Consider the following 18,799-nt stretch of genomic DNA (forward strand, 5'->3'; position numbering starts at 1 on the left):
TAATGGGATAAAGGTAAAGGGTTGGTGGGCATAGGCTTGTCATGCAGTATCAAGATGTCTCTCTCCAGTGTGAGACAACATATCAATCTTGTAGATAGTTCTGTAGGATAAACTTTGTATTCTTTTCCAAGATAGTGACTATCACCAAGCACTGGAAACACATCAGTAGAGACTGCTTGTCTTGCCTTAAGGGAGTTGTTGGCTGATTACCAAAGAATCGGCCAGGTATCTAACTTCCCAATCCTCTTTTAAAATGGAATCTTAGCTTTAAGATAAGTCCCTCCTGTTCTTATTATGTTATTCATATATCATCGCTTATTTAGGAAAATTAATCATGATGTTTGTACCACATCTCTGCCCTATCTCACTTGGACTAGCTAGACAAAGTCTCAAGGTCAGCCTAGATTAAGAGCACTAGGAATGAACTCATATTACAAAGAGCATTAGATCTGTGAGTCCTTCCTGGCTCTCTGGCTGTATCTCATTAACTCCCTGAGTTCTTGATGGGCACAACCCTCTTTTCATCTTGCTCATATCTGTCTTTCTGCCTAACAAATCCATGAACATTCTGAAATCTATCCCTGTACTCAAGGTGAAGATTTTTAATGGATATATAGTATGATAAACTTAAAAAGATAAAATTGAAAAAAGCAAAGGTGTATTATTTAAAAGGCTTGGGGTTCAGGTCTGTTTGTAAAATTGAAATATCTCCAGAATGTCTTGACTGGCCTTCCTGAATCTTCATATCAATAGGTGTTTCTTCCACTTTATTTCTCCCTTTGGTTTCTTCTTCTAAGGTTATTCACCCTGGGATGGGAACATATTTCCCGCCTGGAATTATACATGGCAGTAATGGATAGGATCTCTGTATAAAAATTTGTCTTCATGCATGTGCTACTTGAGAGGGTTGTCCTAGGGATCGTGGATGGATACCTGGAAACTCCCCTGTGGATGGTGGTGAGGCCCTGGTGGTTTCTGCACTGTGGGTGACTGTACCTCAGTGGGTGACAAAAATGAAGCAATACAAATTGCCTGGGGGACACAAGGAAATTGGAGAAACTCTGCAGGAGTTGGAAAAGGTGGGCATCATAAAGCCCAATTATAGTCATTTTATTTAGCTGGTGTTGCCAGTAAAAAAGCTGGATGGCTCCTGGTTTATGACCGTGGATTACATGAATTGAATAAAGTCATAACCCCTTTACATACTGCTATCCTCTATAGCAGCACTTATGGACACCCTCAGTCATGAACTAGGAATGTATCATTATGTTGTGGATGTTGCTAATACTTTCCTTTCTACTAACATAGCACTGGAAAGTCAGGAACCAATGTCATCATTCAGGAAGGCCGGCAGCAGGCATTCACTGTCCTTCCACAGGGACACCTCCACAGTGCCACTATTTGTCATGGACTTGTAGCCCAGGACTTGGGCACATGGAAGAAACTGCAAATGGTGCAGTTGTATCACTACATTGATGATATTATGTTCACATCTGATTCTCTTGCCGATATGGAAGGCCAGTCCCTATACTGCTGCAACATCTACAAGAGAAAGGATGGGATGTGAACAGCACCAAACATCAGGGACCTGGTTTATTGTTAAAGTTCTGAGGGATTATCTTCTCAGGGAAAACTAAAGTCGTCACAGAAGCAGTCATAGACCAAGCCCAGGCTTTCCCTACTCCTAAAACTGTGGCAGTATTACAAGAGTTATTAGGCCTTTTGGGCTACTGGAAAGACTTTATTCCACACTTGGCACAAATACTGAAGCCCTTAAACCAGTTGGTACAAAAGGACATCAGGTGGGACTGGGATGAAATGTGTGCAGCTGTTTTAACTGCTGCTAAGTGCAGAGTCAAGGCCATTCAGACCTTGAGCGCAATGGACTTATCAAGGCCCTGTAAGACAGATGTTCATGTGACCAAAGATGGTTATGGTTGGGGCCTTTAGCAGTGGTGTGAACTGACTCACTAATCTATTGGATCCTGGTCACAATTTTTGAAAGGAGCAGTGTATGGAATACCTTGACAGAGAAACAACTGTATGCTATGTACCATGTTTTGCTGGCTGCAGACTCTATCAGTGTTACAGCTCTGTCCAAATTAATAACCACCTATCCCACTGCAGGGTGGTTGTGAGACTGAAACCAAAGGCCATGGATTGCCATGGCACAGAAGCCTCCACTGGCCAAATAGGCTGCATATTTACAGCAGCACAGCACCTTCTCTACTAGCCCTGTAAGTGGAGAAGTCCAACAGTTATTGGGGCCAGTGAACTATACCAGTGGTTAGCAGGAAGAACTTGCTTTTAAGTCCTTGGTACCCAAGGGTTTATATCAGGAGGGAAAAGCTACATACCTGAAGATGCTTGGTATACAGATGGCTGCAGTCATGGGCAGCCCCCAAAGTGGAGGGCTATGGCTTTCCATCCTCAAACTGAGACAATATGGATGGAGGACTGAGAGGGGAAGAGCAGCCAATGGGCTGCGCTGTGGGCAGTACGGCTCGTAATCACACAGGAGCCCTCCCCAGTAGTTGTCTACACTGACAGCTGGGCCATCTTTGACCCTATGGTTACTGACGGTGTCGTGCCAACTGGATGGTGAGTGATGGCCATTTTGGGGGCAAGAGCTGTGGCAAGACCTATGGGTTTCCGGTCAGACTTAGACACTTACTGTATATCATGTCACTGGCCATTTCCCTTTCACATCCCCAGGGAATGATGAAGCGGACACATTGGCCCACATGAATTGGCTAGAAGGAAACCCTTTCTCTGATGTAGCCCTGTGGTTGTATCAGCTTTTGTTGCACACGGGGCAAAAGACAATGTGAGTTGTAGAACGTTGGTGGAGACTTCCGTAGACCTTTGAAGAAGTCAGCAGAGCCCAGAAGAAGTGCCTTGGGTGCTCTAAGAGGAACTTACACCGAGTCCCACAGCAACATGGGAAAACAGGGAAGGTGCCAATATCCCTTGTCAGGTGGCAGATAGACTATATTGGACCACTGCCCATAACAGAAGGATATTGGTATGCCACGACTTTGTGGACACAGCTACCAGCCTTTTGGTTGCTTTTCCTGCATGTCATGCAGATCAGCAAACCACAAAAAGGGGTCTCCTTTGTAGGCTATTGCCAACCACAGGTTATTGAGAGCAAACAAGGCATCCACTACACTGGTAACACATTACAAGAATAGGTGCAGGAATAATTAATACAGTGGAAGTTTCAGTTATCATATAACCCTACTGAGGCAGGCATGATAGAGAGGTACAATGGTTTGTTGAAATCTGGCCTGAAGTCTGACACCAATAGTCTGTGGGGTTGGTCAGCTCATTTATGGACTGTGCTATGGCATTTGAATGAGAAGCACTAAAAAGGAGATTTGAGCCCTGTGGGCATGCTAACACACATTGCTGCCTCTCCTGTACGATTGTATGTATGTACCAAAGAGGAGTTATTGAAGCCAGGAAATGGCCAGCCAAGCAGCATCGTGCCTGCTACCAGCCCTGCCTGCATTAAACCCTGGAGACTCTGTGGAGTGGGCATGGCCCTGGACATTTCAACAATGGACGAGTGATGGCTGGCCCTTCTGGCACCTTGGGGAAAAATCCTGCAAGCTGGCCTCCTGTGTGTTCCTGGAGTTACAGCTGAGTGGCCCCCAAATATCACAGTAGTGTACCCCAAATGAACAGCACGTAAGAGCATCTTATAGGGAAGTTTTGCTATGTCTTATGGCCAGTGCATGTATGCCCTGTAGCCCTATATATTGATCTATCTGTAACTCCCCCAGGGAGTGGAGCGAATGTCTGGTACACTAGACCAGGTCAAGAACCCATACCTGCCACTGTCCTATCACAGGACCTGCATGTATCCTAACTGATGGACAAGATTTGCCTCTGCTGGTGTCGTTAAAGTATGTATCTTATCACCTTTAAGGATATTTTCTACTGCAGTTCCTGCAGCCTGGACCCACCCCCTTCCTGCATCTGCCACATGATGAGTGCACTGAACTCCCTGTCCATTCAGCTAACAGCCTCCTGTGGAATGGGTGACCTATGGACTTAATCTGCATAGGACTTTGAAACCAGCTGGATGTTCCAGCTTGAGGATTATCATGATTTTATTGCCGTTGTTATTGTATGTAATTCGTCTGGTTACAGCGCTCCAGGGTTCTCACACTGGGCAATTGCAGAAGATGGGGAGTGAGTGATTGTGAGGCGAGATTTCAGAAAGGTTGGGCTCAGGGAAAATTGCAATATTTTCAGAATCTCTTGCCTGACCTTAGTTCACCTCCATATCAGTAGGTGATTACAAGTGGACTTCAGAACTAGCTTGCACCTGATACGGAGAGGTTTTGGTGGGTTCTTTTAGAAGCCAAGTCACAAGAGACATTGGTGAGAAGGATGAGACAACTCCTTGTAAGCAATAAACAGGTTTCTCCCACTTTACTTCTCCCTTTGACTGATTTCAGCTTCAAAGGTTCATTTGCCCCTGGCTGGGAATATATTTGCCCCCCAGAGTTACAGGTGCATGACTTAGAATCTTGAAATGACATTTTCTTTTCACTTAAAACAGCAAATCATCACATTGATTCTGGTATTCACACTATGTTTTCTCTTTTTTTTCATTCTCAGTATATTTGGCTTAGTGCTTATTTATTTATCACTCTTCTAACCCTATATTAGTTTACTTGGATTTGCTGCCATCTGTTTGCTTAAATACTCCACATTAAAGATTTAACATTTTAATTGTTGTATCAACATCAATCTGTTTTCTGTGATTTCAGTGAAGGATTTATCTTTAACAGGAATTACCAATGCATTTCTCTCATCATTGTAACTTCATATTCCATTGGCAAATTTTAAATAATTTTTATATTGGAAAGGACTCAATCAATGAGATATGTGAATGTTGTGATTTGAAAGATTTTTCATTAGTAAATGCTTCCTTCTATCCTACATCTTATACTTATTCATTGTATTAAAATATATCTCAGGTTTATGAAATATTTTCTTGTAACACTTAGAAAAGTAATGATTCTTTTATATTTTATGTCTCTTATTTGAGTAAGGCTTGTTTTTGTTTGTTTTTTATATGGATGAATTATGTGCAGTATTGTGCTAATATTTTATGATAAATTACACAATCCTTTCAGCATTGGTTAAGAGTGAAGTTATATTTTCTGAAACACTTATTCTCATTTTTCTTCATTAAGATTATCATCATTATGAAAATGATTTTCTTCATTAAGATTTTCTTGTAAAGAGATGAATGGGGTAATGACCCGATTCATGGGGTCACAGAGTGACTTACATTCAGGGACAATACTGAGTGGGATGCCAAATCTAGATTGGGAACAGACCAAATTAGGTAGACGGAATATATGCTTAGAAATCTGACATCAATATTCCCCTAATTCTTTGAGAACAATATAAATCTTTTGACTAAGACATTAAAGGCTTGTTTCACTTGTTTGTTCCTCAGTGTATAAATAAATGGGTTTAACATGGGAGAAATGGAAGTAGTGAGTATTGACACTCCCTTATTAATGGTCATTTCATCTTTTGCTGAAGATTTGATATAAACAAAGATGCAGCTGCCATACGTGATAGAAACAACGATAATGTGGGACGAACACGTGGAAAAGGCTTTTTTCCTCTGCTGGGCAGAGGGGAGTCTTAGAATGGTTCTGATGATGTACACGTAGGACAGAACCACACACACCAGAGTCATGATAAAGGTCAGTACTGCACAGGCAATAACAATCTCCTCTATGAGCCATGTATCTGAGCATGAGATCTTCAGCATAGGGTTTGCATCACAGATAAAGTGGTCAATGGCATTAGAGGCACAGAATTCCAGGTCCAGTCCCAAGCTGAGTGGTGGCAATATGATCAACAAAGACATCATCCAACAGCAGAAGATAAGCCTTTTACAGACCCCGTAGTTCATAATGGTCATGTAATGCAGGGGTTTGCAGATGGCTACATATCGATCAAAGGACATGGTGGCCAGGAGAAAAAATTCTGTTACTGCAAAAACATCTATAAAAAACAGTTGGCATACACAAGCATTATAGGTAATAGTCCTGTCACCTGTTGATATACTGTACAAGAATCTAGGAATGCAGGCAGAAGTGAATGAGATTTCTAGGAAGGAAAAATTTTGGAGAAATATGTACATTGCAGTTTTAAGGTGAGAATCCACTAATGTGAGGATGATGATGCTCAGGTTTCCAGTTATACTCAACATGTAGGTCATAAGTAGAAATATAAAAATCAGAATCTGTAGCTGAGGGGCATCTGTCAATCCCAGAAGAATGAATCTTGTTACAGATGTGTGGTTTCTCATTCCTGTGTCCTGACTTTTGCCCAATCAGTTTTTAAAACTGAGCAAAGAATGCTCTGAGAAAATGGTGTGAAAAATGGTTATAATGGATTTTGTTCAGAAAGGCCGAGCAGTGCATTTTCATGTATTTTGCTTTACTTAATAATGGATTATAAATATAATTCATAGTCTTGGTTCTGCTGATAGCTTATAATTAGCTGGATTACAAACTTGACTTTGGAACGTTTTTACTACAACATATTGTATGATAGACATTTTGTATTGCAGCCCAGTGTACATGCTCACAACTCACACAAATACATACTTACATACATATACCTGAAACAAAATACACTAACCCTTCGGTGCCCTACTTTCTGATGTGTTATATTCTAATGAACCTCATTAAAAATAAACACAAATATCTTCATTGATTTTATGTCTAAAACTTGTCTTTACCTGTGTTTGAAAAAATAATTAAAGGATTTATGGATTCATTAAAGAATATAGTCCAAGGGAAACATAATTTTTCATGATAGTTTTTTAAATGTGCACTGCCCTTTAAATTTGTACTTTGCAATAGATTCATTCAGAACAGACTTGTCCCCTAAAAATATTTATTTTCTCACTCATCAGAACTTAACTCAGTTTCATGATCTGCTTGTAACCTTTTTTTCCTAAATAAATTTAAAACATATGAGGAGTGTTTATAACACTATATGTTTCTAGATCCATCTACCTATGTAGTTGAAGACTCTGTTCTACTGCATGAATCACCTTACATGGATTACCTGTGTGGAAAAAAATTTTATCTAATTATGTTTTTTTCCCTGTCCATTACTATAGCAGTTTAGCTGATTCTGACCTATATTTGGCTCTCTGTGACTCATTCCTCTGTTTTCTAGTCGGACTGTTCAGAGAAGTCCTTCCAAATTTCCAAAGCCATATTAAGAACTTTCTGTGTTTTTTTCACACTTGGTGCTAACAGAGGATGTAAAAATTTTGTTGGAAATAGGATTTTTATCTTGTTAAAAGTAATAACCATAGGTCTGAAGGTGACTGAGAAAATAGAGTTGATTCAAGAAAATATTTACCCTCTGACCTAGATCAAGTTATATTATTTATTATGTGGAATCAATTTCAAAACTATCCTGACACCTCTTACTTTTACCATCTTCCTAACTCTAATTTAGGATTCCCGTTGGCATTTACAGTTGGTGGAGGACATGCCCTGAGTGGCTCCTGAGTCACACCACAGCCTGACTACACACTCAGCATGCATGTACGTACCTGCATAAGGCCAAAATCTGTTACCTGACTTATCACTGTTGGGCAGAGTAATAACTATCCTTTATGGATTCCATTCATACTTTCTCAATACAACTTCCAGAAACACATTAACATGAGAGATTTAAACTCTTAAATTCTGGGTTTGGACCAACAGCTGCTCTGTGGTTGGTCCTTAGTGAACACCAGATACATGAACCACGTTTATACCTGCTAAAGTGATTTCAATTGCCAGTGCTTGTTTAGATCATAAATAAATTGAAAAAAAGAACCCACATCATTTCCTATAGAAATTCTAATTGATTGGCTATATGAAGGCTTTACTGACTTGCTTTAAAACAGCCCTTTCCTTCAGAAGTGCGAGACACTCTGTACCCACCACCTGCCCATTTCCCATAATAAATCTCCAAGAGTTTATAGGTTTCAGTAAAGGGATGCAAGGATGACCCTGGTTTGATGTTTTAGGATGAGCTGGGTACTCCCAAAAATGTGAGAATCACACAGTTAACAAGAAATTAATAAATAGTAACAACAGATTAAGCAATTTTAATAAATAGAATAATAGACTCAAAATATAGAAAAGAAAATATATATAGGCCACCTACCTCTCTTTCCTTCAGTCTCAATACAACTGAGTCTTACACAAGTCTGGCAACTTTAAGCCATGTTCTTGATCCTAAATATCTTGAAAGTAAGTTGACATTATTGTTTGAGTAATACGCATTTACTCCTTTTGTCTTTTAAAAAACTTAACGTTTTATAGTGCAGGAATCTAAATTATGTCAGCAGATGATTTCCGATTCAAGGTTGCTTCCAGAAGTCCTTCATTTCACTTATTTTAGGTGGCTACTATTTATTGGTATACAAATCCAGGGCTATAAAATTCTTCAATAAGTTAAAAATTATAAACTCTTGTTTCTTTTTGCCACAATTCAATTAACTATTCATATCTCTCTACTTTTGGTAAAATGTATCAAACTGTTTCTTAAAGAAAATAATTTTTTAAGTCTCTCAAAGATCAAAGACATAGTGGTTCCTGTTGATTTTTTATCTCTGAACATCCTTAGGGTTAGAATGATGAAGAAATTACTTCACAGGTTTGTATGTGGATAAAAGTCCCAGGTGAATTAGGATCCGAAGTTACTTGTCAATCTTTTGCATAATCATTTGGCAAAGATCCTGTTCAGGCAGCCCTGGGGACAGTGTCTTCAGAGAACTGAAAATTCCACAGTGATATTCCACATAGGACTTCACACAAAATAAAAAGTGAAGAAGAGCAAGCCTACATTTTCCTCATTTTATTCAGTAACATCTGTAGCTGCTAATTACTTTAAAAGAATAAAATTACCCCTTTTTCTCCTTTGGTTAACATATTTTTGCCTTATATAATTGTTACTTTTTATTAAGTATTAAGATAACAAAAATAGAAAAATGAAGCTATAAGGAATAACAAGTATTAATGTCTCATACCCCTCCATAAATTTTCTTTTTATATAAATTAATATTATTAGTATATTCACAAATATGAAACCATTTATATGATGTTTTCAAACTTCTTTTATTATTAAAAACATAAAATTTTTGTCTCAGTAGTTATAAATTTGTGTCAGTATTTGGGGAACACGTAATTTCTTTTTGGTGCATTCCATCATAATTTGAAAACAATCCTAATAGTTGAAACTGTGATTTCTTAAGAAAATCATTACTATGATAAAAAATTTACTACCTAGATCTTATTATATGTTTCTGCAATTTTTATTATAAATTTATGTTTATGTTTAAATCAACCTTCACCCAGGATGAAGAGTACATTTTTGTACAAATATTTTCTTAAAATATTTCCTAGAACTTTGCTTTATTTTCTTATGTATTAACAATTTAATTGTTACATGTGTTGCAAATATTTTGCAGGATGGGGAGCCCATCACTCTGCCAGAGTGGAGAAGGTGCAGATGATACTATAAGGGGGCTAAATTTCACAAGAACAAGTAACAAGAGGTGGGGGCAGCATGCAGAGTGCTATCTGGTGATCTAGAGACAGCACAACATGAACATTTAGCTGAGCATATATGTGGAAGAAAATTACCTAACTGAGGTAAAAATCACCCAAAAGACTGCAAAGAACAATATTCTGAGTTCACACAGGAGTGGAAATGATTCCTATTCACACCAAACACAATTTAAAAGCTCACAATTTACTGGGTATAATACAGAAAGATTTGCTCAGTTTATGGGAAAGAAATCACTAGGGTAAACACTGCTCAGATCCTGTCTAAAAAAGACTAACACAGAAACTGAAAGGACAAAACTGTTTCCTAGTGATATAAATGATACCAGAACAAGCCTAAATAACCTTCATAAGGATGGAAATACATCTGACCTTCAAAAAGGTAAATTCATAGTGCCTGACATAGTGAAAGTTTACAAGACATGCAAAGAAGCAGGAAAATGCACCTTTAATGAGTAGAAAAATCAATATAAATAGACCCAAAATGGCATAGATGATGAAATTAAAATAAAATAGAGCTAAGGGTTATCTTCAATTTTAAAAAAGTAATATTGAAGTGCTTATGAAAAAATAGTAAAATACAGTTAAAACATTATAACTGTACTTTAGTTGTTGGAGAAAATAGGACTTGTTAAGTAAAAACATGAAAATTGTTGCAAAGATGCAAACTAAACTGAGAGCTACACGATATATATATATACAACATATTTTGAATAGTTTTAATAGTTATATATTGAAGAATAAACATTTAGTTAACTGGAAGACATAGCAGTAAAATTATCTTCATAAAACATACCGAGAAAAGATTTAAAAAATTTTAACAAATCATCAGGGAATTTTAAGTCAAATTTAGGAGGTCTGACATGTTGTATAATTAGGTTCTCTCTTCAAAAAAGGAAAAAGAAGTGAGCAAAAAAGTATATGAAGAAATGAGTGAAAATATTTCAAAATATGGTAAAATTCAAAAAGTGGAAAATATAAATCCAATGGTCAGAGGTGTTCAATAGACCCTAACCACAACAAACATGAAGGCACAACAATTTTTAAAAATTGCTTATAAGTAGTTATAATGAGAAAATCTTAGAAGTTGCTAAAGAAGAAAATATTATTACATGAAAAGAATGAAATGTAAGAATGACAGTATACTTTTCAGGAGAAAGAATGAAAGCCAGAAGACTGCACAATGACATCTTGAAAGTATAGGAAGGGAATGGCAACCTAGAATGGTATGAAAAAAAATATTTTACTTTAATTGAAGGTGAGGCAGAGACTTCCTAAGACAGAAAACCTAAAGCTATTCATCACCGTCATAGCTGCCCTACAAGAAATATTAAAGGACGTCTCTTGAATACTAATTACGACCAGATACAAACACGTGCTCACCAAAAGAAAAAGAGCACCGTGAAAGACAATGACCTGTGTAAATAAATAAGGTTTTTTCTTATTATGTTAATAAACCAAAGTTATCACTGAGAGTTTAAGGCCAAAATGAAATATTTTGTGGGGTGTTTAAATGTCTTGCATTTTAACTTTTTTATTGTGGTAAAACATATGTATATTTACCATTTTTACTATATTTAAGTGAACTGTTCAGAGGCTTTAAGAACATTAACATTAATGTACAACCATCAACACCATCTATCTCCAGAACTTTCCATCTTCCTAAACTTTAATTCGGTGCCCATGCAACAATAACACCCCATTCTCTCCTAATTGTGCCAACCGCCATTCTACTTTCTGCCTCTATGAATTTGACTATGACCATACAATATTTTACTCTTTTGTCTGGTTTATTTCACTTGGCATAATGGCTTCATCTGTGTTGTAGCATGTGTCAGAATCCGATTCCTTGTTAAGGTTAAATAATATTCCCTTATGTGTGTATAGCACATTGCTCTATTCATTCGTCAGTGGACATTTGGTTGTTTCCATCTTTTGGTTATAGTGAATAAAGCTATGCATATTGGTGTGGAAATATTCATTCAAGCTTCTGCTTCATTTTTTAGGTATATACCCAGAAGGGGAATTATTGAATAATATGTTAGTTATTATGAAATAGAAATGATTTCAACAACCAAACACAAAAGTCAGAGATTGTCAGGTTGAGCGTAAAAAATAGGCAATGCTTTGTTCCTTTCAAGAAAGCAACTTCTAATTTAAATACAGAAATGGGTGAGTTTAAAATGGAAAAAAATACCATAATACTAATCAAAAAAGTTCAAATAGTTATTTAACATAAGATAGAGCATATCAGAGCAAATAACTGTGATAAAAAGTAACATTTTTTAAACAAAAACTGATAAAACTTCAAGGAGAGAAGGAAAATCCCACAATTATAGCCAGAAATTTCAAAACACCATTCTCAATTATTGATTGAATCATTACCCAGAAATTCATTAGACATATAATAGACTTAACAATATCAACATGATCTGACACTTACAGAATATTGCAAGTAGAACAACAAAAGGAGCAGAGTTGCTCTAAGGTTCACAGATAATATTTACCAAGTTAGACAATATTCAGGGCTCTAAAACGTCTTCTCAAATGTTCAATGATTCAAATTATACAAAGTACGTTATCTGGTTAAATGGAATTAAGCTAGAAATCAATAACAAATTTTCCTAGAAACAGTCATAATTATAAGACAAATAACAAAATTCCTGGGATACAGCTAAAGCAGTATTTGTAGGGAAATTTATGGCTCTATAGCAATAATTGATTAAAATCATTGTAATGTGCATCATTGGCCATAATCTTAGTCACACAGCCATGCCAGCTAGTTGGGAAACTGGGTAGTATTTTATCTGGACACTTTGTACCCTGAATAAAATTGGGGTTCAGTTGTTACAGATAAGGGAATAAAAATGTGAGACAGGGAATTCCAAACCACACCATAACCCATCAGGATGTTATTCAGAAATTTACTCCAAATATAGAGACGTATTTCCTTTCTTCCCAGCACACTCCCCCTGCCAGGGAAAATTTTCAATCACTCTGCCAACAGTGGGATGACAGCAATATGTGACTTGTGAATTGGTCAGTCAGAGTGAGAAACCTCAGCAGAGAAGGAGTGAGTGGACTGAGTAAAGGGACAGCAAGAAACCTGTTCCAGTCGAGGCAGCAGGAACACACCTGTGCTCCCTCATTTGACATGAGTATCAGCATGAGCAGCAAGTAAGCAAATGTCCAGAAGTGACATTAGAGTGAAAAAAAGACCTTGTTCAAGGTCACTAAGCAGTAATAAGCCATAAGAAAACCAGAAACATGTCCTGACACCAGGTAATTGTTTATCCAGTGCTTGGGATGCAAAACTCTCCTTTGCTCCAAATACCGAAAGTAGGTAGTTTCATTGCCTATCTGAAAAGTTGTAAGTAGAAGGAAAAATGATTAAAGTGAAGGCCAGGTAGCACTAGAACTGTTTGAAATTTAAATACAGGTGAGTGTCTCAAATATAGGGACAAGCAGCTAGGTTAGGATGTGGGGAGAAGTGGGATCTTTGTATTCAGATAAACTTTTGTTCAAAACCTGCCCCATCACAGGCAGGGCATTCTGTCCATCATTTATCTGCTCCTCAGTTTCCTCATCTGCAAAATGAGGATAGCTTTGTTCTTTGACTTTACCTAAGATTGATGTCAAAGAGTGTCTAATTCTAGGAGAAATATGAAGATTCCATAAAGACATCAAAACAGAATTTAGATGACATCAGACCACCCTCAGTGTCTCTGAGGACATTGTCCCCACTGCTATGTGTGTTTTCACACTGTTGATTAGACTGCCACCAATTCATTAGTAACTTTTGAAACTGGGTCACTGAGGACTATTTTGTTGTTCATTCACATGTTCCCTGTGCCCTGGTAGCAGATATGCACATATAAGACATGATGCTCTTATACAATTTGCAGGGCAGCCTGCCTCCTTGCCCAGGAAGATCAGAAGCACCCTCTGACAAAACTAGAGAGAAACCTTCCTTATCTCTGCACATCCCTTTTCTTCCTTTGGATTAACAGAGTACCTGGAAAATCTAGTGCCAAATGCCATGACGGGCTTGGTGAGGGAAGAGGGGTCTGAGACTGGACTCATTCTATCAGGAGCTGTGAAAATCCAGAAGAGCTCTGTCAGTTGTCAGACTTGCCTGTGAGCATGTGAGCGTGTGTGTATGTGTGTGTGAGTGTGTGTGTGTGTCTGTGCCCACACATGCACTTGTGTGTGGGTGAGACAAGTTAGAGACAGGTAGGGTGTGAGAATGGGAGAAGGGCACAAAAAGCGTCTCACCAACCTAATGCTCCTCAAATTGTGGTTCCCTCCAGGGCCTGGGGTAAAACACTGTCAGAAAGTGAGTGAGCATGCGATTGTCAAAACACATTTTTCTAAATTCTCAAAACATAGGCAGAGGGTGAATACAGCCACTTTTAAATTCCGGAATTCAGTTCATTATAACTGATAGTGTAGAAAAGTATTCAAGAGTCATTTCTGATCTGTTGTTATTCTGCAGGAAAATGGAAATGGAAATGTCTGCCATGGTCACTTTTTACCTTTGAAAAGGACAGTCGCAGCTGTGAGTTGGACTGAAAGTACTTAAGAGGCAGAAAAATAAAAGGTATTGGAAAAGACACTGCCACCCAGTAATATCCACTAAAGTCATGGATATCAAGTTATACCAACACTATAAATTACCTTACAGGGAACCTCACCTTATTCCCCACCTGTTATTGAGGTCAGTTTGGCCTCTTTGGGGAGGGGGCAACATTTACTGTATTTGAATATCAACAATCCAGTCCATGGATAGCCTCTGTCCCAAAAGAGAGGTATCTTTCCAAACAAAAGTAGTATCACTGGGTGCATAATATTTTTAAATCATTAAATAGGAAGTCAATGAGGGAAAATATAGAATCTAGATGACTTACTATCCCCCCAGTGACAGTGAGAGTGTGTAGTCTTGCATAGGCTGCCCACAAGGCCTGCCTGTGAACATTAACTGAAAACAGTATTTCTGGGAGGAAGGTGGTAAATTTTTTCATTTATTTAGTGAAAGTATTTCAAACGTTAAATGATCCAAATTCAAAATAAGTGAATAACTCTCAGCCTCCCAGGGAAATGTTCCCAGTATAGCAGAGTGCTGGTGTGATTGTGTGTACAGGCTAGAAGGCAGCAGTCTTATATCCAAAGGATCTGCCCCACAGGGCTTACTGTATCACTAGGAGTTGTATATTTTATAAAGGTTCAAGAATTAAAATACTGACTCTGAAGGTTCAGAAGCATTAGGCATTTTAAATATCAAATTAATGATTATTCAAATGAAAATGTCACTGAGTTCACCACTTTACTATCAATAGAGAAGAATTAAAGATTTGATAAGAAAAGCAGAGAATAATTTTAGATTCCAGAACTTTGTAGGAGAGGGAGAGCTGGAGTGACAATGTCAGAAACCAGGACAAGGGTGAAGACTCTTCTGCACTTGAAGGGATGGAAGCAGGGAGGAAAATTAGGAGTGCAGAGCAAACCTGACCTGTCATTTAGTTTGGCCCACCAGATACTTCTCCTGGCGAGTACATGGCAAGGTGCTATCTCTGCAGTGACCATCTCTCCTGTAAGCTCAGGAAGGAGTTATTCTGTTCCAGATTCATGCCTGTGAACCCTGAGCCATGCCCTTGCTCAGTCCACTTATGCTGACAATGACTCTGACAACTTTAGTAGAAACAAAAGAACCTAGAGAAACAGAATGAACATAGGAAAATATGAACAGCTACCAATGTAACTAAGAGCTATTGCAAGGGAACAGAGTTGTTAACGTCCCCAATCCAAAGTTGCGTTTCCATTGTTGTCTTGTGCTACCATGTCACAGAGTATGCATTAGCCTGACACACTTTCTCCCGCTGGTAGCCTGAAAGCTCTTTAAGGAGAAATTTGTTAACTGTCAGGTCTCCAGTCTCTGATATTATGTTCTTTAAATATAAGATACTTGTTAAATATTATTTAAATGAATAAATGTAGATTGCTTACTTGAGCTATAGGAAAGAAGAGTAACCAAATGTAGTTTTGATTTTCTACTCAAACATACATTGGGTGCAACTGGGGTAATCTTTGGATCACTTATGAAATTAGTTCTTCTTATCATATAAAATGTGCAGTTTGTCTGCAAACCCTGAAGTTATGCCTAAATTTTCTCAATTATCAATTATTCCCCTAATAAAATGCAAAAATATATTATAGGCTGATATATTTATTATTAACTACAGATAACACCAGTGAGAATGCATTAACCAGATCTTCTTTTACAGAATGGATACCTGAGAGCAGCTCCTTAAAATATGAATTTTTTAGCCGTGAGGGTAAGTTTGGGCATGAAAGTGAGGGTAATTTCCTGATCACCCATCAAATGAAATTCCTCAGGGAGTCTTTAAACTTCTGGGAATGTCAGTTTGGAAATTCAATGAGGAAGTTAGGGTACTTTAAAATGTATTTACTAAGATTGCTTCATATGTGTACACTTATTTCTGGATGTTGTTTGGCAAGATGCATTTTCTAAAAGTCAAAGAACATAAGTAACAGGGTTAGGGAGCTGGTTGGTAAAATGGTGGAAGACAGGTTTTGAGGGTAGGAACAGCAGAAATTGTTCAAAGGAGAGGTCACTGAAACATATTCTGGGACAGATTCTGAGTGTTGTACTGCAAAGAGCACAGGGTTGATCAGGGGGTGAAGAAAGCAAACACCACAGATCCTTCCATCTGGGACCTGCCCACACCCCAAAGCCCCACACCAGGACTCAACCTGGCTGATATCCCCGTTCCAGAAAACCTTTCTTTATACCAATTCAGGAAACTTTCTGCCTAAGCAGTCCCAAAACTGGCTTAGAAATAACTCCATTTGCCTACATACATGTGAAAAAAAACATGTACATATTTGTATTTTAAATATTTGACTACCTATTTAGAAATAACTTGGAGTACAAAGAGCAGAACTAACACTTTTAAATGAATGTGCTGCTGTCAAAACTCAGCTTAACAGCCTAACATGATCAGGGTGAAATACTGATGCACATTCTTCCAAGCCCATAGAACAGCACCAAGAGTGAAGCATATGCAAACTATGGGCTTTGATGTCTACATGTGGGTCCATCAATTTTAGCACATGTACTAGTTTGATGAGAGTGCTGACAACAGGGGTAGGCTGCACATCTTTGGACAGGAGGGATATGGGAAATCTCTCTACCTTATGCTCAATTTTGCTGTGGTCCTAAAATTGCTCTATAAATTATTGTAAAACACACAATAATGCTACTTAAGAGATCCTTCCTGATTTTGAAAATGGAGCATTTCAGTCTGGTGTGCAAAAGCAAAGAAAGATGAGGTTGGAAGAAGAAAACTTCAAACATGACCTAATTTCCTCCAGGCTAAGGACAAGAAGATCTGGACCACAAGACAATAATCTTGAGAAACTGCAAATTACACATATGATTTATGTTTTGTTTGGCTTTTGACATTTTTGTAAATGCTCTTTCTAATCAGAGAATTATAAGCATAAGATCAGTCTTAGATATTTCCTGTAGCTGCCTCCTGGTAAGATGTCAGAGGCACTGCTATTAACAACTGGCCAATAAGGAAAAGAAGGAAGTGTGTGTGAGTTGCTTGCTGGGTGTTTGCATCCAGGTTCCAGGGCCAGCTTCTTGCGACACTTCTCTCTTCAGATGGAATCGCTCTTGACTTGGCACAAGGCAGTGATGAGGAATCACACAGCAATAACCACATTCATCCTGCTGGGATTGACAGATGACCCAAAACTACAAGTCTTGCTCTTTGTATTTTTGTTTTTCACCTACCTATTGAGTGTGGCTGGGAACCTCATCATTATCACCCTCACACTGTGGGATTCCCATCTTAAAACTCCCATGTATTTTTTTCTCCGAAATTTCTCTTTCTTAGAAGTTTCATTCACCACTGTCTGTATCCCCAGATTCCTTTATGCTCTGATATCTGGAGATAATACAGTTACTTATAATGCTTGTGCCACCCAGATATTTTTTGTTGTCCTCCTTGTAGCAACAGAATTTTTTCTCCTTGCCGCCATGTCCTATGACCGCTATGTGGCCATCTGTAAGCCTCTGCATTACATGACCATCATGAACAGCAGAGTCTGCACTACACTTGTTCTCTGCTGTTGGATTGCGGGCCTGTTAATCATTCTCCCAGCCCTTGGCTTGGGCCTCCAGCTGGAATTCTGTGACTCGAATGTGATTGATCATTTCGGCTGTGACACAGCTCCTATTTTAAAGATAACCTGCTCAGACACAGCGTTAATAGAGCGAATTGCCTTGAGTTTTGCTGCCCTGACGCTCACTGTGACCTTGGTGTGTGTCGTCCTCTCCTACACTTACATCATCAAGACCATTCTCAGATTCCCTTCTGCCCAGCAAAGGAAGAAGGCCTTTTCCACCTGCTCCTCCCACATGGTTGTGGTTTCCATCAGTTATGGCAGCTGCATTTTCATCTACATCAAGCCCTCGGCAAAGGAAGGAGTAGCTATTAATAAAGTGGTGTCTGTGCTCACTACGTCTGTTGCCCCTTTGCTTAATCCATTCATTTATACACTTTGAAACAAACAAGTGAAAGATGCCTTCAAAGACACAGCAAAATGGATTGGATTTCTCATAAAGAAGTAAGAGACTATTCATGTTTTTTTTTTACTAAGCTTAAGTAAATTTAAATATGAATGATCCATGAGCAATATTCATGACTTTGCCGAATAAATGGTTTCTTCCTATTCTGCAGATTTTTCAACATAATCTTCCCTTAAAAACATTTTCCCTTTACAATTCAAAAGCCAAAATCAAGATATTTCTGTCTCCTTTCAGTTTTATTTTTAGAATGGTTTCTTCAATAAATGCATGTTCCAGAGACCTGAGTCCACACAGTGCTCAATGTCATAGGAAGGAAATGCAAATAAATGAAGTTCCATCTAAGGCTACATAGTCTTCTCATGCTTTGGAGTATATGTGCCCAGAGACTATATTTCGTTTGTTGGGAATACTTCAATACTTAACCCCTAATTGTTTAAGAGGATATTAAGATTCTTAGAAAAATCTTCAGAATTGATCAAGTATATGCTCCAGAGGTCTTCCTTATTATACTATGTCCTCTTTTCAAGAATGAGTAGAAGGTGTTAATGGGACAGCTTCAAAA

The 18,799-nt window shown here is 38.1% G+C and overlaps 2 protein-coding genes across 2 annotated transcripts; one reads left to right on the forward strand and one right to left on the reverse strand.

Moving 5' to 3' along the window:
• Window positions 1-5,410: 5,410 nt before the first annotated feature.
• LOC130685108 (olfactory receptor 6C2-like) lies at window positions 5,411-6,349 on the reverse strand. Its single transcript, XM_057508293.1, has one exon. It carries the CDS (start codon window positions 6,347-6,349, stop codon window positions 5,411-5,413), a length of 939 nt encoding a protein of 312 aa, XP_057364276.1.
• Window positions 6,350-17,340: 10,991 nt separating this feature from the next.
• LOC130685109 (olfactory receptor 6C2-like) lies at window positions 17,341-18,213 on the forward strand. The gene has a single exon (XM_057508294.1). It carries the CDS (start codon window positions 17,341-17,343, stop codon window positions 18,211-18,213), a length of 873 nt encoding a protein of 290 aa, XP_057364277.1.
• Window positions 18,214-18,799: the final 586 nt, after the last annotated feature.

This window comes from Manis pentadactyla, chromosome 10, assembly GCF_030020395.1.
Source record: "Manis pentadactyla isolate mManPen7 chromosome 10, mManPen7.hap1, whole genome shotgun sequence".
NCBI classification, from domain to species: Eukaryota; Metazoa; Chordata; class Mammalia; order Pholidota; family Manidae; genus Manis; species Manis pentadactyla.

What these genes read in the sequence shown, in the direction of transcription:
- LOC130685109 (XM_057508294.1), top strand. Translation starts at nt 17,341, where the DNA reads ATGAGGAATCACACAGCAATAACCACATTCATCCTGCTGGGATTGACA.
- LOC130685108 (XM_057508293.1), bottom strand. Translation starts at nt 6,349, where the DNA reads ATGAGAAACCACACATCTGTAACAAGATTCATTCTTCTGGGATTGACA.